Source organism: Candoia aspera, chromosome 1, assembly GCF_035149785.1.
Source record: "Candoia aspera isolate rCanAsp1 chromosome 1, rCanAsp1.hap2, whole genome shotgun sequence".
In the NCBI taxonomy this organism is placed as follows: domain Eukaryota; kingdom Metazoa; phylum Chordata; class Lepidosauria; order Squamata; family Boidae; genus Candoia; species Candoia aspera.
The window spans coordinates 282,277,806-282,302,408 of NC_086153.1; the positions used below are offsets into that span (position 1 = coordinate 282,277,806).

General features: G+C 41.5%; 1 protein-coding gene across 1 annotated transcript in view; it reads right to left on the reverse strand.

Annotated features, from left to right (window-relative positions):
* The window catches only part of BUB1B (BUB1 mitotic checkpoint serine/threonine kinase B), a 35,103-nt gene extending 11,824 nt beyond the window's left edge, over positions 1-23,279 (reverse strand). Inside the window, exons 1-16 of the mRNA XM_063289965.1 lie at positions 23,186-23,279; positions 22,596-22,753; positions 21,279-21,338; positions 21,035-21,179; positions 20,080-20,276; positions 19,447-19,625; positions 19,168-19,367; positions 18,001-18,095; positions 16,283-16,500; positions 15,423-15,532; positions 15,177-15,316; positions 14,943-14,992; positions 10,142-10,217; positions 9,912-10,014; positions 8,093-8,367; positions 7,363-7,517 (exon numbers count right to left, since the gene is read on the reverse strand). Coding sequence (XP_063146035.1) covers positions 7,363-7,517; positions 8,093-8,367; positions 9,912-10,014; positions 10,142-10,217; positions 14,943-14,992; positions 15,177-15,316; positions 15,423-15,532; positions 16,283-16,500; positions 18,001-18,095; positions 19,168-19,367; positions 19,447-19,625; positions 20,080-20,276; positions 21,035-21,179; positions 21,279-21,338; positions 22,596-22,735 — 2,143 coding nt within the window. The 5' untranslated portion in view covers positions 22,736-22,753; positions 23,186-23,279. The remainder of the gene's footprint in view (positions 1-7,362; positions 7,518-8,092; positions 8,368-9,911; positions 10,015-10,141; positions 10,218-14,942; positions 14,993-15,176; positions 15,317-15,422; positions 15,533-16,282; positions 16,501-18,000; positions 18,096-19,167; positions 19,368-19,446; positions 19,626-20,079; positions 20,277-21,034; positions 21,180-21,278; positions 21,339-22,595; positions 22,754-23,185) is intronic.
* Positions 23,280-24,603: the final 1,324 nt, after the last annotated feature.

The window sequence follows — 24,603 nt, forward strand, 5'->3', positions numbered from 1 at the left end:
ATAGAGGTGCAGATAGCAAAAACTCAAGCTGCTCTGTTCCAAAACTCACTAATTCCTGGCATCCTCAGAACATACCTCCCAAATGGCTCAGGCACTGAAGCCACATGTTTGCTGCCTCCTGTATGGGGCCCAGACTGCTAATGCTAAGAAGTCTTGCAAATACTCTCTCAAACAACTCCTGTATACTACTAAGACAGGTTTCAATTATTAATTGAATCAATTACCTTATTAACCATCTCACTATTACAATAAATCCTGTCTCTGGGAAGGGAAGCAAGAAAACCAAAAGTTGGATTGGCTCTTGCCTTGTGTTCCTGATCCTCCTGCAGATTATTTCCAATGTAATTGTCAATGATTATACATATCCTTCCTCTTACAAGCCTTGCCTGTAAGCAAGTTCCGCCCCATCCCTCGTCAGGACGCTCCCCCTCCCAGGTGCTAAAAGCCGTTAGACGCGCCTGGGAAAGTAACCTTGAGCAGGAGCGCAAACCCAAACATACATTCCAAGCCCTCAAAACAACGGAGGGTGAAGGAATGGAAAAACCCCGGGTGAAGGAACACAGAACAGAAAAAGACATGTGAAACGTTACAATGTTAACAGCACATTGAAATGAGAACATGACATATTGCCCCCCCAAAAAAAACTATGGAGCAGGCTTGTCAGGGTAGGCAGAGTGGAATTGGGCTACGAGACGAGGGGAAAGCACGTCCGGAGCAGCAACCCATTCAGGATGAGGGAAATGTTTCCAGCGGACGAGGTATTGCAACGTGGAGCGCTGGCGTCGGGAATCGAGGATGGCTGTCACCTCGAAGTGTTGCTGGTTGTCGATCATGAGGGGAGGTGGTGGAATGGGTTGTGGATGCCAGCGGTCCGACGATAGGCAGGGCTTGAGTAAACTACAATGGAAAACAGGATGTAAACGTTTAAGGTTGTGAGGCAAATCAAGTTTAAACGTAACAGGGTTGAGTTGAGCAATAATTGGAAAAGGTCCGACAAATTTAGGGCCAAGTTTCTTAGAGGGCTGTGGGGACTTGAGAAACTTAGTGGATAAGTAGACTTTATCCCCGACAGCAAAGGATGGTTCCGGGGAACGCTTGGCATCGGCATGGCGCTTATAGGTAGCTTGGGCATGGAGGAGAGCCAGTTGAATATTAGACCATGAGTCCTTTAGAGAGTCCGCCCAGTCAGTAAGGGAGGCTGGTAGGGGTTGAGGATGAGGAAGTTCAGGAATAGGAACAAATTCACGTCCAAAAACTGTTTTAAAAGGAACTTGACCAGTGGTTTGATGAACGGCATTGTTGTAAGCGACCTCAGCAAATGGGAGTAAGTCGACCCAATCGTCCTGTTGGTAATTAACAAAAGCCCTGAGGTACTGTTCCAGTGTGGAATTAACCGCCTCTGTAGATCCGTCCGTTTCCGGATGCCAGGCGGTGGAAAGTGACTGTTTTGTACCCAAAAGTTTCAAAAATGCCCGCCAAAATTGTGACGTAAATTGTGTGCCTCTGTCACTCACCAAACGGGCGGGGATACCGTGGAGGCGGTACACGTGGGTGAGGAAGAGGCGTGCCAGCTGTTGTGCGGTGGGGATAGACGCGCATGGAATGAAGTGGGCTTGCTTGGAGAAAAAGTCTTTGACCACCCAAATGACAGTTTTGCGTTGACTAGGGGGTAGATCCACGATAAAGTCCATGGAAATGTCCTGCCAAGGGACAGATGGGGTGGCAACGGGTTGAAGGAGACCTTGGGGTTTGCCTGGTTTGCGTTTGATCGCAGCACATACAGGGCACGCAGTCACATATGCCTTCAGGTCTTTGAGTAAAGTTGGCCACCAGAATTGCCGGCGAACAAGGTGCAAAGTTTTTACGTAGCCAAAATGTCCAGCCAGCTTGTCATCGTGGCAGCGCTGGAGTATGGTTTTTCGCATAGCATCGGGTACATAAAGGCGATCGTTGCGCCAGGCAATATCGTCGGTGAAAGTTAAAATGTGTCTATTAGTTTGCAACCAAATATCTGTTTTAAGGTGGGAAAGCAACTGTTGTTGCAAATTGGAGGGAATTGACAAGTGCGTCGAGCAGCTGGAAGGCGGAGCGGCTGGAGGTTGCGTTGATTGCGCTCGGGTCTGGCTGCGAGTCACTGCTGCCAAACTTAATTGTTTGTCGGTCCAGACGGTGCCTTGGACAGTTGGCCCTGGGCCGGCATCTTGGGGTCTGCGGGAGAGTGCATCAGCTAAAAAGTTTCTCTTGCCGGGTATAAATTTAAGGGTGAAGTCGAAGCGGCTAAAAAACTCCGCCCAGCGCAGCTGTTTGGGACTGAGTTTTCGACTGGTGCTTAGAGCTTCCAGGTTTTTATGGTCAGTCCAGACTTCAAAAGGGTTTGAAGTGCCTTCCAACAGGTGTCGCCATGTTTCTAAAGCCGTTTTTACAGCAAAAGCCTCTTTTTCCCAAACGTGCCATCTCCTTTCTGTTTCAGTGAATTTGCGAGAGAGGTAGGCACAGGGTTTTAAAGTGCTAGATTGGTCGGATTGTAACAAAATTGCTCCTATGGAGAAATCAGAAGCATCGACTTGTACAACGAAGGGTTTAGAGGGGTTTGGATGCTGTAAAATTGGTTCTGTGGTAAAGATTTGTTTGAGCGCTTCGAACGCTTGTTGACAGGCTGGAGTCCATTTAAGGAGCGCGCCTGGGTTCTTTGAACGTCGCGTATCCCCCTGTCCTTTAGTTTTTAACAGTTCAGTAAGGGGGAGGGCGATTTCTGCAAAATTTTGGGCGAATGCCCGATAGAAATTAGAGAATCCAAGGAAACTTTGTAATTGTCTTCTGGTACGGGGAGGCTCCCATGCCACAATAGCTTCTACTTTTGCAGGGTCCATTTCAATGCCCTGAGCTGAAATTCGATAGCCTAGGTAATCAATTTGTGACTGATGAAATGCACATTTTGACAGTTTTGCGTACAATTCTGCTTTTCTCAATTTAGCCAGTACCTGACGCACCAAGTGGATATGTTCTGACATGGTTTTAGTATAAATCAATACATCATCCAAATATACCAGTACCCCCTTAAATAGGTGGTCATGCAAGACCTCATTGATTAGTTGCATAAAAACCCCAGGTGCCCCGGATAAACCGAATGGTAAGACTTTATATTGGAAAGCCCCAAGAGGACAGTTAAACGCTGTTTTCCACTCATCCCCTTCCCTTATGCGAATACGAAAATATGCTTCTCTCAAATCGAGTTTTGAGAAAATTTTGCCTCTGGCCAGATGTGATAACATATCTTTGATCAGGGGCAAAGGATATTTATTTAATATTGAGACCGCATTGAGCCCGCGGAAATCGGTACAAAGCCTTAATGACCCATCCTTTTTTGGCCTGAATAGGACAGGAGCTCCTACCGGGGAATTTGCCGGCTCAATGAAACCCCTAGCCAGGTTTTTGTCAATGAACTCCCTTAGCGTAGTAAGCTCTTTGGGAGACATGGGGTATATTTTTGGGTGAGGCAATTTTACGTTTGGTAAAAACTCAATGGCAGTCCGTTTTTCGGTGGGGTGGCAGGCGATCCGCTTCTTTTTCCCCAAATACCTCAGCAAAATCCTGATACTGATTGGGTAGTCCCTCAAGAGGTTGAAGCGTTTGCACAGTGGTATACGCTACCCCTCCACCCTCCATGTCCTCCAGTAGGTCCTTTTCGGGTACTTTGTAAAATCCATCGGCAAACGTCACAGTTCTATGCAGCCAGTTGATAAAAGGGTTTTGTTGCACAAACCAAGGCATCCCCAAGATTACCAGAGGACCCCCCACTGGAGCTACCACAAATGGCAGCTTTTCCTGATGGGAGCCCATCTGCAAGGCGACCAGTCCCGTGGAATGATTGACTGCTTTCCCTCCCGCCATAGTTCCATCCAATTGGGTGAAAATCATAGGTCTTGGCAACGGGAACGTGGGCAGTTCCAGAGCCGCTACGACATCAGGGTGCATCAGGGAACGGGAGCAACCTGAATCTAGCATGGCCCAGACTTCCACAGTTTTGGTTTTTGAACTCAGTTTAACTTTAACGGTCAGTGTGGGGAAATTTCCACTCACCGAATCGTGGTTACGCCCGGTTTCTTCCACCTGCCCTAGGGCGCCCTTCAGGGCAGGTGGTAGGCTTTTCCCGCCGGCTGCTCGAATTGCAACTCTTCTTCCTCTTCTCCGAAAGGTAGTTCGGGGGGGTCCAGGTCCAGTTCCGCGACGGCTGCTTTCAGTTTTCGCGGTGGAGCAGGAGCAGGCAACTTTACCGTAGGTTTCGTCTGTCGTTCCTCTGGACGGCGTCTCGGGCACGACGTGGCTCGATGCCCTTCTTTCCCACATCTGAGGCACTGACCCTTGGAGAATCGTCGCTCCCTCTCCTCTTCCCAGGGTTTCGGTTTGGGGCGGCTGGCAAGTCCAGATGTGCGCGCTCCTCTAGCAAGACGCGATTGTCTAAGCTCTTTGGTATGGGCATAGGTTTGTAGGGCATTTTCTGCGCTGCCCGCCAACTGAATCCACCCATATAGCGTCTTAGGATCATCTCTTCCTAGTGCCCATCGAAGGATTTCGGGTTCTAACCCCTGTTTGAACATTTCAATAATTGTTGGCTCAGACCAGTCCTCCACTTTTCCTGCCAAGGCTTTAAATTCCAACGCATATTTGGCAACTGAGAGGGACCCTTGGTAGAGTTTCCGCAGGTCATTTTTAGCTGTTTCTTGAGCTAAAGGGTCTTCGAAATGCTGTTTAAGTGCCCACAAAAAGTCATCGAAGTCCTCTAACTCAGTTGCCTCAGCCTGGCATAGTTGCACATACCAATCCGCTGCCCTTCCTCTCAGCTTGTTGGCAATGAAATTGATCTTGCCATGTTCTGACCGAAAGTTCCTACCCCAATGTTCTATATAATGCTTGGCATTAGTGATAAAGAAGGAGAGCGTTGTGGGATCCCCATCGAATTTCACTCCAAATGGTGGGAAGGTTCTTGCCGGCTCAGCTGGCTGTGGCGGTGCCGCGAATGTCAGCGTACGCCGAGCCCCCATGGGTGGTCGATCCCTAGGAGGTCTTGCCTCTCGCTCCCCCCCTTGACGGGCTGATCGAGTCTTGCTTCTCCCCCGGGTTGATATGGTACTGTGCCTGGGGTACTGTGACGGCTCTTCCTCCCAATCCTCCGGGGTTGGCTCTGCCTCTCTGGGTAGATCCTTAAGGATGGTCACTATTAAATCCATTTTATCCTCTAATGCCCTCATACGGGCTGGAGTGACCGGCTCCTCCGGGGGTTGGTTGGTTACCACCACCCTCGGTGACAAGGGGACTTCGGGCTCCCAGGACAATTGTGGAGACCCCCTCCCCGGTGCTCTTTCCATAACAGTTCTATGTTCACTCCTGAGACTCTCCTGCATGGATATCAACAGCTCATCTAATTTGATGTCTCGCAACTCCCGACGTGCTGCTCTTTGCGCTCTCGAGGTTAGCGCTGGCCGGATTCTGGCCGCCTCCCGCTCCTCCTCGCTTCCATCACTTGCGCGAAGCTGAGGTTCTGTCATCGCTAGCGTTCCCTCTTATCCAACGAATGGATGGGGCTAGCGGAAAATGGATGAAATGATTCTCAGCTTTATGTAACGGTTGCCTAATCCCAAATACTCAGTCTCACAAGCTCGGGCTTAAAGATAACTGATTTATTAAAGGAATAGTATGCAAATACAGAGAAAGCTGAGAATGAGCAAAAGCGCGCCAAATACAAACTTAAAAGCCTTGCCTGTAAGCAAGTTCCGCCCCATCCCTCGTCAGGACGCTCCCCCTCCCAGGTGCTAAAAGCCGTTAGACGCGCCTGGGAAAGTAACCTTGAGCAGGAGCGCAAACCCAAACATACATTCCAAGCCCTCAAAACAACGGAGGGTGAAGGAATGGAAAAACCCCGGGTGAAGGAACACGGAACAGAAAAAGACATGTGAAACGTTACAATGTTAACAGCACATTGAAATGAGAACATGACAATACATTATAAAAACAAGAATGGAATTAAAAAGGACTATACAGTTAATCTAGAAGCTCAATAGCCCGAGGATTTTCTAACTGTAATGGAAGTGCTTAATGTAAGACCAGATTATGGTATACCCTTTGTTCCTCACTTATAGGGTTTGTATGAACTTAAGAATTGCAGCTTTAATCATAAAAATTCAAATGATTCAAAAGTGATTTTCACAGGTTTCTATTTAGCTCAGATAGCCAGTAATCTTGGTCTTAAATTTCTTAATAAAGCTTTCAGTTTGATAGTAATACCAATAATTTGATAATAATACAACTTCCTGGTTCAGATAGAGCCATAACTTAGACACCAGTTGTAACTAGGCAAAGTTGTCCCGGCCAAGGAATCTATCTGTTGCTCTAGCAAGAGCCACGACCAGGCCCTGGATCATGAACCAGCTCCTCCGTGGGGAATGTGATCCCATCAGGGACAACCAGCAGAGATAATGTTACTGGATAGCCATGATGGTTGCTTGCCATCAACTCTATCTTGACAGTGTTTAGTTTGAGTTTGTTTTGCCCCATTCAAGTATCTCAGTTTCCAGGGACCAGTTCAGGACTTTCACAGCATCTCCAGCTCAGCCTGGAGGATTTACAACTGAGTCACTATGTGAATGAGGCAATATAAATGTTGTTAAGTACATAAACTGTATACATAAAGCATACTGATAGCACCTCACCTCAAACTGAGAGTTAGTCTCTCACACAAATCATTTGTAGTTTCACACAAATATTAAATAACGCAGGATAGAGGACTGAAGCCTGCTGCATCCCAAGTCACAAGGGCTCAGCTGTTCTCACTCAGCTACCGACTGAAACCACCATTTCAATAGAAGTGGAATCATAGCAAAAATTATGCCTCCACTCCTAACCCTTGTAAGCTCCAGAAAGATACCATGATTCCTATTACTGAATGCCACCCAAAGGTCTAAGCAAGTGGGGCATACACCCATCCAGATTCCAACAAGGTCATCTACCAGAATGACCAATGCTCTTTCTGTCCTGGGACCAGGTCTGAGACATAACTGAAATAGGCTCAGGTAAAACATTTCATTCTAGGATTCTCGGTAGCTACCCCTGCCCATCACCTTCTTAGCAACCTTCCCTAAAAAGCAAAGATTGGAGACTGAGTGAAAATCCAATTAGGAGATAACTGAATGGGCACACCACTTCTTCTTCCAAGGCTGATAGCACAGTATTCTCCCCTAAAGGAATATTAATAATTCTCCAATTACTTTTGCTGCATAGTTGCTAGAAGGCAGTTACAAATTTATATTTATTGGGCATATGGCATGAGCCTGGAATAAGAAAGTAAATTGTCAGTTGCATACTCACCAGAGGTATTTTCAGCATCATTGGTGATTTCATCAGTAGTGTGAACCAATTCCAGTTTCTCTGGAATTTGTTGAAATTTAACAGTAGAGATTTGTGTTGGAGAACCTGAAGATGCTGAAGATCTGGTATCTTCCTGGCTTGCCTCCAAAATTGGACTACACATAATTGGAAAAGATGTATCTGATTTACATCCTGCAAGCTTATTCAAGCATCCAACAACTCCAAAGAGCACACATTTAAACTGGATATTTTTTTCTGAACTGAGAATTTAGATCCTCCAACTTCTTAAGAGTTAGAAGGTAAGTAGCAGTAGAGCACTTGACTCCAGAGCTCCATATAACCTTTCCCAGCAGTTTCACAAATATTAAAAAGCATGGGACACAAGTAATGCATTATTTTTTTAACACAATCCATGATTTATTACTCATAGTAGCTGTCTCTTTAGAATCCATTCAAATATCATTTTGTCCTGGGATTCTACTCATGGTGAGACAATCAGTAGGCCTCAAGTTTACCCAGAATTTTACATAATAAAAATTCCTGGAAGCGGTGATGATAATATCTAATTCTCTTGATATTCCCCTAAGCAATAGAAGAATTTATTGCAGAATTAGGTAGGTGATCTGGGGACACCATGAAAATATATAGTTCATAATGTATACAACCAGGACAGCTCTGTGCTCAGTCCTATACAAACATTCAAAAGCTGTTGATCTCCCAACTGAGTTACCTCAGTTTTTTCACATAGATTGCTTCATTATACTGTTCTTCACTAACAACTGTTTGTTGATTCAGAGGTATAGTCTTAGACTCCAGACATTCTTGCTCTAGTTTGACATCCAGCTGATTTCTCTGTTCTGTTACTCCATGGAAAGGTGTTGACACTAGATGGGCAGCCCTAACAAAATCACATGTGTCTTCAGGATTAGGACAAAGGGTTTTGTTCTTATATGACCCTGTGACAATTGCATCTTCACTCAAGGGTTCAATTCCATGAAGTTCATCCTAACAGAAAAATGCAGAAGAGATTAGCATGGCTGTCTCTGCTATTGTAGGTAATTCTGTGATTCAGATAGACTTTGCAAAACAAAATAATTGGTTTGGAATTCTGTTAAAATAGATTTATTCCCTGAATTATTTTAGCATCAATTGTAAACTTTTATATATAATTTTTCAAATGCTTAATCCCCATCACATGGAGTAGATTTTGGCATCACAGTTATTTTGAACATCCAGAAAATATCACTTTTGCTTTGATTCTATATAAAATAAACTTCAGCCAAAAAGGAATAAATTGTTGAAGTAAAGTGAGTTTTGGTTCTTTAAAACTACCTATTATGATAGCTGGCATAACATCCTTTCCTGCTTATTAGTCTGTATCTAGAATTATGCTTCTTTTAAACTATTTTGTGACACAATGATTTTCTGAAATATACTGTTGCATAAGGTAACACTGACCAGCAATTTATATTTATTCTCTATTTATTGTTATAAAAGAGCCTTGTGTGGTGCAGAGTGGTAGGCAGCAGCATTGCAGCCAAAACTCTCCCCATGACCTGAGTTTGATCCCAGCGGAAGCTGGATTCTCGGGTAGCCGGCTCAGGTTGACTCAGCCTTCCAAGTTTGGTAAAATGAGCACCCAGCTTGCTGGGGAAGGTGACGACTGGGGAAGGCAATGGCAAACCACCCCGCTATAGTCTGCCAAGAAAATGTCGTGAAAGCAGCGTCCCCCCAAACGATCAGACATGACTTGGTGCTTGCACAGGGGACCCTTCACCTTTTTTTTCCATATATTGTTATGGTGGTTTGAAAGGGAGGAGTTTTCAGTTGTGGATTGTACATCCAAAGCCAATTAACTGGAACACTATAACGTGTATGTGCCTGTGTGTGTGCAGATAGACAAAGGCATCACCTAATAATAAATAACTATCTTGGGATTGTGCGGAGAACACAAAAAACACAAGAAAAAGAGATATGCAATCTGTAGCACTTGGCTTAATTTCAGGCAGCCTTTAGAGTGATTCCAAAAGCCTTGCCCTAGTGGACCACATTTCTGGTAAAAGTGTATCCCTCTCCTGAAAGCTGTAAGAGAGTAGGAGTAGGGAAAGGTCCTAGTAAGCTTCCCATCCTGCACTACATTTGACAAATTGCTAGTATATAATTTCTGATAAATTACCATAAGGGGAATGTAGCCTTAATCAAAAAGACATATATTACTTTTCCAGTTGAAGCTTTTCTATGTAGATGAAACTTAATCATTTCCTTACTTTATAAATCATCAGAGTTCTAAAGAATAAGATAGAACTGGGTTACAGATCCAGCTCAGATAGCTGGCCCTACCCATATCTGTGTATTTTTGAATATGTACATTCACAGATGTAAGATAGTAGAACCATATAATTTGTTGGGTGCTGTCTGCTATGTATGCAAACACATTTTTGATGAATGTACTATGTTAGAGATAGGAAGATGTAATGGGTTTTTAAGTATCCATTTCAGAGCAAAATATATTCATATAATATCTATCATATAAACCTATGAAAACTTACAGAATTTTCAGGAGCTATGTTTTCCTTGGCAGTGATACTTTCTGAAAGTTTGCGAACTGCAAGAGGATGTCTGCCATGTACCACCGAAAGGCCAAGAGAAAGACTAAAAGATAAAACAAATGCATATTTTAATGACACTGAAAATTCACTGAATTTTACTTAAAATACCAGACCTGTAACCTGCTGAAAGATACTACTTATTCCTATTAAAAACCACTGCTTATGTTTACCTCTTATTTTCTAGAGCAGATGACTCATCAAAAATAGAGAAAGGCATAGAATTCACAGCAGGAGAGGTCTCAGCATCTGGAAGATAAGTTGTTGAGTTTTATGGTGGTTGGCTTACAATTTTTCAAATGTGGTTGCTGAGTACATTAATATAATTGTCAAGAGCATTTTAATATCCTATCTCCACATTCATTGACTTCATAAACTTTTTCTGAAGCTAGCAATAGCTCACAAGCAGATTGCATTTTTATAGTGAGGTTAACAGAATTACACTCTCACTTAAAATCTTTCTATGCAACTCTTGTAAATTATAATCGTTGGCAGTTGTCAGTCCTCCAGCAGAATGAGTTAATACAGTCCAGGGGTTTATATCTCAGTAGGCTCAAATCCCCACTCATAATCAAGTTCACGACCTTAGATACCAGTAGCTCTCTCAATCTACTCTAACCTGCATGATTGCTATGAAGAAACCATATAGGAGGTGAAGCACTACAGATAATTCTCACTTAGCAACCACAATTGGGAGCGGAAATTTGGTTGCTAAGCAGAAAATCATGTGACCAAAACAGACTTGGACCTTACTTCCTCTTCAATTGTTAAGTGAAGTGGTGCGGTCGCTAAGCGAAAACCACGACTTATGATTTTACTTCTGTCTGTCTGCATTCTCCATTGACTCTGCTTGTCGCAAGCCAGTTGTGAAACATGCAGACGGCGATCCTGTAACTGCTGGACACGGCAATCGCCATAATTCCGCAAGTCACAAAGTGCCCAAATCACAATCACATGACCATGGGATGCTGCAATGGCCATAAATGCAAGAATTGTTGCAAAGCTCCCCCCCCCCCACTATCATAACTTCAAATGGTTGTTGCACAAGGATTTTGTTGTTTATTCGTTTAGTCGCTTCCGACTCTTCGTGACTTCATGGACCAGCCCACGCCAGAGCTTCCTGTCAGTCGTCAACACCCCCAGCTCCCCCAGGGACAAGTCCGTCACCTCTAGAATATCATCTATCCATCTTGCCCTTGGTCGGCCCCTCTTCCTTTTGCCTTCCACTCTCCCTAGCATCAGCGTCTTCTCCAGGGTGTCCTGTCTTCTCATTATGTGGCCGAAGTAATTCAGTTTTGCCTTTAATATCATCCCCTCAAGTGAGCAGTCTGGCTTTATTTCCTGGAGGATGGACTGGTTTGATCTTCTTGCAGTCCAAGGCACTCTCAGAATTTTCCTCCAACACCACAGTTCAAAAGCATCGATCTTCCTTCTCTCAGCCTTCCTTATGGTCCAGCTCTCGCAGCCATATGTTACTACGGGGAACACCATTGTTTTAACTATGCGGACCTTTGTTGTCAGTGTGATGTCTCTGCTCTTAACTATGTTATCGAGATTTGTCATTGCTCTTCTCCCAAGGATTAAGCATCTTCTGATTTCCTGACTGCACTCAGCATCTGCAGTAATCTTTGCACCTAGAAATACAAAGTCTTTCACTGCCTCTACGCTTTCTCCCTCTATTTGCCAGTTATCAATCAAGCTGGTTGCCATAATCTTGGTTTTTTTGAGGTTTAGCTACAAGCCAGCTTTTGCACTTTCTTCTTTCACCGTCATCATAAGACTCCTCAGTTCCTCTTTGCTTTCAGCCATCAAAGTGGTATCATCTGCATATCTGAGATTGTTAATGTTTCCTCCAGCGATTTTAACTCCAGCCTTGGATTCCTCAAGCCCAGCTTGTCGCATGATGTGTTCTGCATACAAGTTGAATACGTAGGGTGAGAGTATACAGCCCTGCCGTACTCCTTTCCCAATCTTAAACCAGTCCGTTGTTCCGTGGTCTGTTCTTACTGTTGCTACTTGGTCGTTATACAGATTCCTCAGGAGGCAGACAAGATGACTTGGTATCCCCGTACCACTAAGAACTTGCCACAATTTGTTATGGTCCACACAGTCAAAGGCTTTAGAATAGTCAACAGAACAGAAATAGACGTTTTTCTGAAACTCCCTGGCTTTTTCCATTATCCAGCGGATATTGGCAATTTGGTCCCTAGTTCCTCTGCCTTTTCTAAACCCAGCTTGCACATCTGGCAATTCTCGCTCCATGAATCGCTGAAGTCTACCTTGCAGGATCTTGAGCATTACCTTACTGGCATGTGAAATGAGTGCCACTGTTCGATAGTTTGAACATTCTTTAGTGTTTCCCTTTTTTGGTATGGGGATATAAGTTGATTTTTTCCAGTCTGATGGCCATTCTTGTGTTTTCCAAATTTGCTGGCATATAGCATGCATTACCTTGACAGCATCATCATGCAAGATTTTGAACAGTTCAGCTGGGATGCCGTTGTCTCCTGCTGCCTTGTTATTAGCAATGCTTCTTAAGGCCCACTCAACCTCACTCTTCAGGATGTCTGGCTCTAGCTCACTGACCACACCGTCAAAGCTATCCCCGATATTGTTATCCTTCCTATACAGGTCTTCCGTATATTCTTGCCACCTTTTCTTGATCTCTTCTTCTTCTGTTAGGTCCTTGCCATCTTTGTTTTTGATCATACCCATTTTTGCCTGGAATTTACCTCCAATGTTTCTAATTTTCTGGAAGAGGTCTCTTGTCCTTCCTATTCTATTGTCTTCTTCCACTTCCGCGCATTGCTTGTTTAAAAATAATTCCTCATCTCTTCTGGCTAACCTCTGGAATTTTGCATTTAATTGGGCATATCTCCCCCTATCGCTGTTGCCTTTTGCTTTCCTTCTTTCTTGGGCTACTTCTAGTGTCTCAGCAGACAGCCATTTTGCCTTCTTGGTTTTCTCTTTCTTGGGGATGTATTTTGTTGCCGCCTCCTGAACGATGTTGCCAACTTCTGTCCATAGTTCTTCCGGGACCCTATCTACTAAGTCCAGTCCCTTAAATCGATTCTTCACCTCCACTGCATATTCCTTAGGAATATTAGTGAGCTCATATCTAGCTGATCTGTGGGTCTTCCCTAATCTCTTGAGTCTGATCCTAAATTGTGCAAGAAGAAGTTCGTGATCGGAACTACAGTCAGCTCCAGGTCTTGTTTTTACCGACTGTCCGCCACCTTTGGCTGCAAAGGATGTAGTCAGTCTGATTTCGGTGTTGTCCATCTGGTGAAGTCCATGTATAAAGCCGTCTCTTAGGTTGTTGGAAGAGAGTGTTTGTTATGCAGAGTGAGTTGTCTTGGCAAAATTCTATCAGCCTATGTCCTGCTTCGTTTTGTTCTCCCAGGCCATGCTTACCTGTAATTCCAGGTGTCATTTGACTGCCCACCTTAGCATTCCAGTCTCCTGTGATGAAAATAACATCTCTTTTAGGCCTGTTGTCCAGTAGGTGCTGCAGATCCTCATAGAACTGCTCTACTTTAGCTTCTTCAACATCTGTGGTTGGGGCGTATATTTGGATCACTGTGATGTTAGATGGCTTGCCCTGAATTTGAATTGAGATCATTCTATGGTTTTTTGGATTGTATCCAAGCACTGCTTTAGCCACTTTACTATTAATTATGAAGGCTACTCCATTTCTTCTGTGGTCCTCTTGTCCACAGTAGTAGATCTGGTGGTCATTTGATGTGAAGTGGCCCATTCCAGTCCATTTCAGTTCACTGACGCCCAAAATGTCTATCTTTAATCTTGACATCTCACCAATAACCACATCCAATTTGCCCTGGCTCATAGATCTTACATTCCAGGTTCCAATGGTGTGTTGATCGTTAGAACATCGGATTCGCTGTTCACCACCAGCAGCGTTGGCTGCTAGCCGTCCTTTCGGCTTTGAGCTAGCTGCGTCATCATGTCTGGGGCTAGTTGAACTCATCCTCTGTTCCTCCCCAGTAGCGTTTTGTCCATCCCCTGACCTGGGGGTCTCATCTTCCGATGGTACACCGACATATCTCTGGTTGTACTGATCCATTTAGTGCACAAGGATTATCTGCATATAAATGCCTCCACTAGACAGAGTGAGATATAATTACTACAAGAAACAGTCATCCGTAGTCTCAATCTCTTCCTCCAAAATAGAAATAAAAATTTTGGAAGAACACTGCATTTCCCATTGATTAGAAAATAAAAATGACCATACAATGAACCGTTATCTGGCTTTTCCAGTAAGAGTCTTACAGTGTCATTATGATAGGTAAGAGAGGTTTTCTGCCATTTTCCCAATCTCCACCTGGACATAGCCTTTAAATAACCCTTTCAGCAGCTGCCACCTGCTGCTGTCTGTACTTTGTTCTAGTCTTTTGCATCCACACTTTCTTCAGAGATACAGCCCAGATAAATACCATAATAGTTTCCAAGAAATTAGGCACATAAAGATCGCCAAGTCCCTTTTCAGACAATGAAAGCATCCACTCAAGTTTTCCAGATTCAGTCTTTTAGAAACTTTATAAAGGAATATATGGAGGGCAAAGAAGGAAACAGAATGGTTCATACAATAGGAAATGGTCAAATGCTTTCCCATCAATACTATAGCTGAAAACTTACAAATATAATACTCATCTGAGTTGCTGCATGATAACTTTGGCTAAAATGTCTTAGGTAATGGTAAACTAGGTGAGTGGCTGTGTAACGGCTAGGAAGAAGGTAGTTTATCCCTCACTAGAACTGAGGAATTTCTCTCCCTACAAGGCAAGCTAAGGAAGGAAGACTTCAAGTTGCAATCTGATTATTCTTTCATGCTCTCAGAAAAGAAAAACCTAACTCACTTCACCAATGGGTAGGAGATTCGTATAACAATACTTGCCTTCTTACCTTTGGTTGGACTCAAGATTAGGATTAAAGAAATCTATAAATATAACTTACCACTGGAGTTTGAATTCTTGCACTGATTATTTTCAGCCAGTTCAAAACTGCTACAAAAAAGAAGATAGGATATAAAACAGAAAACAGAGCTCTGGTTAAATTAACAAATAGGTCTACTGATATTCGTTTATTCAAATGTATGTGTGTAGTAATAGCTTGTTTCAACACAGAATTTTGCAATATTGGCTTCTTAAAAAACTGTATTTCTCTTCAGCGAAGCCATCTCCCCATTACCTTTTCAAGGAAAAACACTCTGGAAGAAATCCTTCAACTATTGCTTCAGTATCTAAAACATGTTGCTGTTCAGCTGGGGAAAATTGTAAATCCTTTGACACAGCAGAAAATACAGCTGCAGTCTCTTGTTCCACTTGTTGCTGTGATCATTGAATAAAAAATAGAAGTCTGTCAACATGCATCAGTATAATGCAATTACACAGAAGTTAAGTAATAAACCTATCTGAAGCCAAAATAGAATATTACCTGTACATCTGATTTCTGCTTATGGTTGTCTTGCTGCTCTCTCACCACTTTTTCCATTTCTTCAATCTTCCTTTGCAACTCAGCTTTTTTTTGTGCTAAGGCCTGCAGTTCTTTTATATGAAAGAAAAAGAAACAAGGTATAACCTTCACAGCAAAAGGCTGTGCAGCAAAATGCTACAAGGATTGCATCAAAATAAACATTGCTTAGACCCCTAGCCTATGTAATTTATAACTCCAGCTACTCAGCATCTTAACACTAAGAACATTCACTAGATCTTTAAAAAAGAAACTCAAAAGGAGGATACCATTTTCAATGGTAGAACCATGTGCAGCTCCATCCTAAAACATAATTAAAATAATCATGATTTGTTATAAAGACTCCTACAGTCACAAAATTGTTGTGTGGAATACCAAAAAGGATTTGCAAACTAGCACAAATATTATGGAGTAAACGATGGGGAAGGAAAGCAGCTTACATTTTTTTGAATACCCAGGCTTTTTTTAAATCTTCCATCACCAGTTCTTGTTTAGATAAAGGTGACTCATGCACATTAAGGCATGTCTTGCCACTTACATTTTAGGGCTCATTAGAAAATTAAAATTGCAGCATTCTTCCCTCAGCTTAAGAAAAACCTCTACAAGGGGGAAATCCCCTTTAAAAATATGTGCCATATTACAATGGCAGGACAGAGATTGCTTGATCTGAAGCATAATCCAAAGGTGCTTTTCAAAACTCTTTCAAAAACCACATGATACTGAATATGGCAACCTTTGGAAATTATTAGTGCATTCTCCCCTATAACTCTTAAAATATTGACATCTGGAACTTTTTTTTTTCTGGTTTTGTATCTATCTAATACCTTCCCTTCTCTTTTTTCTGTAGATTTCGGCTCTGATCTCTTCCAAGGAGAACTCCTCTACTCCAGCATAGACTCTCTCTTTACAGTACATGGGCTGTTGTTTCTTTTCCTGACCATCCTGATGGCGGCTCTGCACACGATGTAGTGGATCCTCCTCTTTCCCAGGTTTTCGAGCACTTAATACACAGTTAATGCTAGACTCTATTTTATGAGCGGTCCTGAAAGAAACACGGAACAAAGAGAGGTGGACCAAATACAAATAATCAAGGAATTAGGAAGAATAGTCTGTCATAAGAGAAAAGGTGCATTTTTAAACATGCGAAAAAAAAGCTCAGATGAAAAACAACTGTTATAAGAATTCATAAGGGAGATTACATGATGTTTTTTTCAGGAAAAGAAAAGCAATAGGCTATGGAGGAGATGGCAGAGGGAACAAAGCCTGTAATTTCCAAATTGAATTTCACTTTGAAAACCTATGTTTCAAGGGTGAACAAACCTAATTTCACTACAACCCCAATTATCATCAGGTTTGAAGTTAAAAAAAAAGCCTCACATTTATTCTAAAGAAAAAAAACATGTATATAAAGACTGACATTGGCATAAGCTGATGCCTCAGAAGAGAACAGGGAGACCTTGATTTTAAAAGGTCTGCTTCTGCATTTCCTCTGGAATGTCTTTTTTTGTCCGGCAAAGCCTCCACTCATTGCAGTTCATTTGAGTGAAGGGAACTTTCTGCAACTATGTCAAGGGCCTTCCACAGAGGATGTGCTCCAATCTTTAGGGATGCATTTCCCCCACATCTATACCCCAGCTTGCACAGTAACAAGGTAGAGCTATTGATGTTCTATTATCATCCTCCATGTTTGCCGTTAAAAAAATTCATGGCACCCAACCGATTTTATATCATAGGAACAACTACAGGCCAAATTTTCCAACAGGAGATAGGTTTTGTTATTTACAACTACTAATCTTGCAAGCAATTAAACCTTCAAACAATACTTTGGAAATTATTCATATAGCATTCTATCACAACCCTGTTCAACAAAAAAAGAAAACTTTCCCAGAGGACTATTTTGTTCAGCAAACAATATCCAGATAAATACATAACAGCAATACTTAACAGTACAAATAATCAGAAAGGATATGAATGCAGAAAAATGGCTATGAACAAAGCAAACCCTCTATTTTCTGGAAATCAAGCTATGAAGAGTGTTTTATAGTTTTATCAGATGTGAAAATAAAAATGTTTCTTAAATTGTCTTTTGTCATTCCTTACAAGAGGTAAGTAGTTCTACTAAAGACACATAAAAATGACACAGAGCTCACTACTGAAGGAGTTAGTTACATCTCATAGTATAAATAAGGGTAAGTAAATATTTATTGCTCATCTGTTCGATTCCTGTTTCTGGGCAAAATTACATTCACTGGCTTTTAGTTTAATTCTTGGAGGCTGGAAGAAAAAATAATATGCCCAGGCATTTTTCCTTTGATCTAGAAATTGGAATACTATTTAGTTCTTTGGAATTAAGTTATTAAACAAGATGAAACAGTCTTCTCCAAGGAAGACAACTGTCCCTATTGATTACTTGAATAAAATGACAGAGACGTGGTCAGAGATCCCACAGCCAGAGGTCTAATGGTACAGCCCACCACAGCAGAGTTTTAAGAGCCCTTTTTTCCTTGCTCAGTTATTTAATAGACAAAGGCAGAAATCTTACATGGCCTGTTGCTGTGCAGTCTCTTCAACATATGGAGTAAAACTGGGGGTTGCAGCAGAAGCCATACCACTGGAATCCGTACTGGTTCGAGGACGCTAGAACAAAAGAAAACCCATATTTATCTAAATACATCAACCAATGGACCTTCTTTGGCTTGTGGATATTTTATCTATAGTTGCTAACATAATAATGCATCGCATCAACCTTAATTGTTGTATTTCTTATAGAGATCTAAATACAAAACATGGCTAAAAACTTCACTTCTATGCCACTTTAGGGTTAAAATTAGCTGGTCCAGAATTAAAGTCATATTTACTTGGCCATTCAATTCTAAATAGTAAGATTACTAATTAATATTTGCTAATCTCAATAAACAGTAAATGCTTTCTGCGTTCAACTAAATGACCCACCTTTATTAGTTTAGTCCAACTGCTATAAGATGAAGCAGGAACCACAGACTATTCAGCGTGAATTCAGAGATAAAATTATATTGAGATACTATTTTCTTAGTCACTGTGAAACTTAGTTGCTTTTAGTCACTTCCACTGTATCTTTAAACATATCTGAATATTCTTTTTGTACTATAAGTTACTTTGCCAGGTAATAAATGTGGACATAAAATTTATATCTAATGAAATGGTGATATTACTAAACATTATATAAGTAACTCCATTGAAAACCTAACATGCTAAAATATGGAGGTAAATAAAGAAACAAATCAGAATAGAAAGGTCTTGATTCCAGTTCGTCAGTAGTTGTAACATTTATTAGGACTGGCAAGAGAGGGAATACAGAGTGGTGATTCAATCTCATTATCATTTACATAAAATAATTTTTGCAAGTATAAATTATACAATGTCTAAAGCAGCAGCAGACTTTTTAATCTGAACTTACAGATTAATAGACAGCCATCTGCTGTGAGCAAAACATTACTAGAGTAATGTGAATGTGACATAACCAGACAATGAAGTAACTCAAAAATTTGTGGTGCCTAAACATAATCAAGGGGAAATTTAGAATAAACTTATCTAAAGACAGTGCTAATAAAGACAATGTGAACTCTACATCCTTACTAGCAAGCTGCTATTTTTTGAAGAATACATCAAGATGTTTTATACTGACACACTATATATTCCACCTGCATTTAGCAGATTCCATCTGTCTTACCCTGCCCGTGGTCCAAGGGCCTGCCTTCAATTCATTCTCCTTTGATTTTGTGGGAGGAGGGGCAACCCAGGGCTGTGGTACCAGTACTGGAAGACCAGGTGTAGAATCTGCAGCTCTGTTTTCATCAAATACAGAAAAAGTTGGACGAACAGATGCTTGCTGAGATGGTGGATGCTGGAGTCTCTGTCCTTGGCTTGGGACTACAACACATCATCATATAATTAAGTATATATGTTTCATAAATAAATGGCAAATTACAATAGCAGGATAGCCACTTACATTTTACAGCTTTTCCTACACGGCTAACTGGGGCTTTTATGACTTTCTTTCCTCTCCCCTTCAGTTCTGCCAGTGTGGTTCTCTGTGGTTCACAAACAGAACTATCCAACTGCTCCTCAACATCACAGTCATTTTCTAGCTCTTCCAAAGCCTGTCGAGATACCCGGGCTTGGAACTCCCTACAAACAGAAACAGCAAGGCTTCAGCTGCCACTCCTGCCTTTCTGCATTCTCACAATCATACTATCTGGATCCAAAGTTATCCATGCCAGGAGACTGTTTGCAAGGTATCTCTGCTAAATTCTTCCCAGTGCAGCCATGCAACTATATTTCCCATAGGATCAAAATCAGAAGTCTGGTAGCACTTTATCCAACTAGCAAATTTGATTCAAAGGCATAAACTTTCGTGAGCTGCAGCTCACTTCAACAGATGCATACAATGACTGCTGTATGATTTAAACTGGGGAGAGGTTTTGAGTGGGGAGGAAGAGAGGTTGATTATGCAGTTGCAGGTAACATGTGAGACAGGTTATAAGTACCTTATCAATTAACTATTGTAATGTGTTTTTAAACCATTGTGTTTGACTGACTTTCTGTAAAGTCAAACCATTCTCTCTCAGTTTCCATAGTTTACCTGTGCTGGGACAATAATTTGTCCAAAGGCTCTGCTTTACAAAGGATCCCTTCCTGGAATATCATATCAGCTTTTTTGTAATTCCCTCTTGCCTCCAGTTCCTCTGCCCAGGTAATATAGAGTTGCGCCAGTGAAGTGCCTATTGCCTGGCTATGCAGGTAGCTATAGAGATCCAAAGGTTCACTGCAACAGTTCCCCTGGAAAACAGAGACAAGAACAAAAGACCTTTCCATGTTCCAAACTATTTTTTAAAGAAGAATTCAGAATTCAATAACTTCCATATAGCTGTACTTCTAGCCCTTACGTCCTCAGATAAAACGCAGGTTGGGAGAATTCGGAAAACTATCCAGAAAGAAACAAGGGTGTTTTGCACCAGATACAGACCCAAACCACTTCTGCTCTGGGAAGAAGCGGTTTCAGTGGGAGATGGGTACGAGCAAGAAACAAAGCTGAGGGGCTTACCTGGCTATGGAATATGTAGGCAGTGGCAGAAGGGAAGGGGCTGGGAAAGTCAGAGATGAGTGAGCTGATGGAAGATGCCTTGCTGGGACATCGATGGCTGAGGTAAGGAACAGTGGAGGGCACACAAGGCATATGGAGGATGGAATGCGGGAGTGACACATCCCAACTTTGCTCTACTCAGGACTCCCCAACCCTCCAATTTTGTTTTGGCTGAAACCTAGTACACCAAAGTTCTAGGTTTTGTTTCTGCTGAATCAAGGCTGATCTGAAATGGTTTGGCACAAATTTCTGAACATGGTTTGTTTCATGCTTAAAACAAAACATATTCCTCTTTTGTACTCATTCCTACTGAAGTAAAACAGAATCCCTGACCTAACCAATAGCCAAAAATCAAGTTTTCCTTCTCTAAAATCTCTATGGTATTATAATCTGTCTAAATAACGTTTCCCAGACAATGAACTGGGCACAAAATAATACATACAGTATTACTCACAAATTTAAGCCAGAGACTAAGATAACGGGGATCTTGGTAATATCTCTGCTGTTCATTCAGGGCTTGAATAGCTCTCTCCAAAACAGCAGAAAGATTGCTCTCTTTACCTCCTTGAGGGAAAGTCTGTTCTGTCCATTTGATATACCTAGTGATATTAAAAATAATTATAAATACAAGGAAAACAAAAACACCTAGATTTGAAAATTAAAATTTTCCATGTTTTACTTACAAAAGTTAAGCATACCTGTCCCAGATGTCCAATGGATCATCTCCACAGTAAAAGCGAATTTCAGATTCAAATGCCCTGAAATTATAAATGTATGCCTTTTTCATTATATATTGTTTTAATTGTTGATTTTTTAAATATTGCTATGTTTTTTATTGTAAGCTGTCCCAAATCATATTTCGTGAGATGGACGACTATATAAATATGATAAATGTCTAAAGAGGTAGGAAAAATATTTTCAAATTAAGACAGGATGAAAACATCAGATCTTTAGAGAACACAGTGTATATGACACACTATAAACTGGAAAATTCCTACCAAGAATACAATAATAGTAAATGAAAAGTATAGCTCATGCTTAAAAATTATTTGGAAGATGTACTTTAGACTTTGCACAGTGGCTTTCTGCTATTCATTAGAGCACCCTGATTGTTTTTCCCAGGCTTCTGCATACGTCATAGTAATTTTAATGAATAGATTCCATAAAGCAATAGCACCTTTTTTTAGGTTCATTTAATGAATAGCAAAGAGATGCTATGTTTGCAAAAGGCTCAAAGCACTTCTTCTGAATCATTTTCAAAGCTGGCACAGCCCTAAACATAGTTGTGACTGATGTGAAATATCCATCCTATGCTACTACTGTGGCCACTTGAACAAGAGTGCAATGGTATGGCTAATATTATACATGCCGTGCAGAAGCATCCAAGTTAACTGCCTACTTCAGTTTCATATACCAGAGCTACATAAGACTTCTCTTCCTTACACCTCAGAAAACCTTTGCCCCTGGGAGAAGCCAGTACAAATTAAATGGAACATTAGCCTGACCAAATATAAAAACTTGTAAGAATCAAGAGAATGTACATAACTATTTCTAAATAGCTATACTCTTCAGATTATACTTAGATTTGTATCTACTCACACAAAGAAAAACCTCAGGAAGCTATTTCCTAAGGGGATTTCTCCATGCCAGATACAATTTGTTGTTGTGGGGAAAATAGGAGGAGGAAGGATTATTAGGTATGTTCACCACCTTGAATTATTTATAGAAATAATAAAGGCGGGATAAAAATAAAAAAAAAGGCGTAGCACATACACCCACAGTACATGTGAGTAATGCATTTATATTTAAAGTTTCAAGACCACCAGAGAAAAACAAACCTATCAGGCATCCAGATATATTTCTATAGTTGTTTAAACATGAAAAATATATTTGCAGCAGGATCCATACTAAACACCCAGTAATCCTGTTTGTATGTAAAATGAAGCCACACCTTATCTTAAAGCAAGAACTGTAAAAGGGATGCATACAGTACTGAGATAAATTACACCACTCACCTTTTTTGCTGCTGAATAGTTGTGTGGGTAGAAACATCTTGCTGAGCCAGAACCCCTTGCAAAGTAGCCATTATTCGCCCCTGCCTCAGAGGCTGCACATTTTCTTTGCTCAATTCCCATTCATTCCCATCCGAAGCCATGGTAACCTGCTTGTTGGCCTATTCGAGAAGATACAGACAGGACCATAAGATAAGTGCTGAAAGATGGGCAATCACAACCACATGCGGAAAAACAAAAGCAGGCGTGAAAGACAGCCTGATCAGTGGTGTATGATCACAACTGTAGTTGCACCAGAAATCCTGACAAATGATTCCTGTTCGTGAGAAAACTCCACGGTTCTGATTTTTTTATGTAACAACTTGAGAAAATTAAAAGAGCGCTGGATAATGGGATATATCGTTTTAGCTTCTCTATCTTCATCTGTTTCTGTGAACTATTGCTGCAATTAATTCAATATCCCTTTCTGAGAACCTAACTTCATATTTATAGCAGCGAGTCCTGCACGGAGCGGAGAGAGATCATTTCAATTTTTTGCCCCAAGGAAATCCCTCACTATAGAATACAGACAAGTACACGCATCTCCCCTTCACCTGCTTTGGCCCAAGACGACGAAGGGCAAGCCCTCCACACGTTCATCCACCACGCCGAGAGCGCGTTAGCTAAATTCCCCAAGCCTGCTCTACGAGTCTCTCTCCACCATCTACGTTCAAATATTAACCGCCACCAACCCCAGCAGCTCGTTTGGCCTGATTGGCTCCTTCCTAACGTTGCCGCCTCTGATTGGACAGAAGCACATGCAAATAGAACGGCTTGCGCCGGTTGCGAACGGTGGCGTAGAATGTGGTGGACTTAACTCTTTGTGGGCGGAGCGGCGGTCCTTTGACACTGGGACCACCGTAATTGATGCGATACTTTCCCGGGTAGGCGGCGCTAAGAATATAGTTTAATGATGGTAATTTTATTTGCAGACTCAGCCCTGACCCAGGTGGGGAGACGCACCGCAGGCTTGGACCGTATGAGCAAATGCTTTCCCATCTATACCCTCCCTTTGTCTGTAAAATTATGTGATTCCGCCAGTTTGCTGGGAGGAGCTGGAGTGGTAGCCGCTGCTATTACATTGTAGCTCAGTCACACCCTGCGATACGTGATGAGCGCACTGCTTTAATCAATAAAAACATCTTCAAAAATTAAATTCAGACACATATGTCAAGGCTCCCCAAGCCGTTTGACATATTACAAAAGGAATGATTAGTTAAAATGGCAAAATAGCAATATATTCAATTAAAATGTATCTGGATTTCACAGTTTGCTCCAGTTATATGAGCATTTTATAAAACTCAAATTGTTCTCTGTATAGGAATGAATTTGGGATGATTCTACACCTATTCTTTTTTGAAAAAACCAAGTATTGCTAAGGTGAATATTACTCATTTCCAATAACTTTGGAATTAACAGAATATATATGAACAAATGAATGGCTAAGATTCTTAATATGTTTCTTAAGAAATTAAGATGAGACTAATTTAACAAGAGTTTCTTTTACAGTTATGGGACACAGCAAAGAATGTTTTAAAAAGGTTGGCTATCCATATTGTTGTTGTTGTTGTTATGTTGCTTCCATTTTAAAAGGTTCCAGGTGATATACATTGGAAGAACATTAACAAACACCAGTAAACAATAAAACTCAGAAACAGGAAGAACAACTGCAGTTAAAGTGTTAGACTAGGAATGGAGAGATCCAGGTTCTAATCCACCCTCAGCCACAGGAGTTCACTGGGTAACTTTGAGCCAGTTACTCTCTCTCAGCCCAATCTACCAGAAAGGATTGTTATGAGGGAAAATAGGTGGAAGGAGCACTATGTGCATTGTGTATTGCCTTGAACTCCTGAATGAAAAGTAAGATATTAATTTAATAAATAAATACAGCACCTCTGACCCCTCGACCTTTGCAGGCAATCCAGAAAGATACTGAGGTTAACTGCATTGAAAGCCACTGAGATAAAGCAGA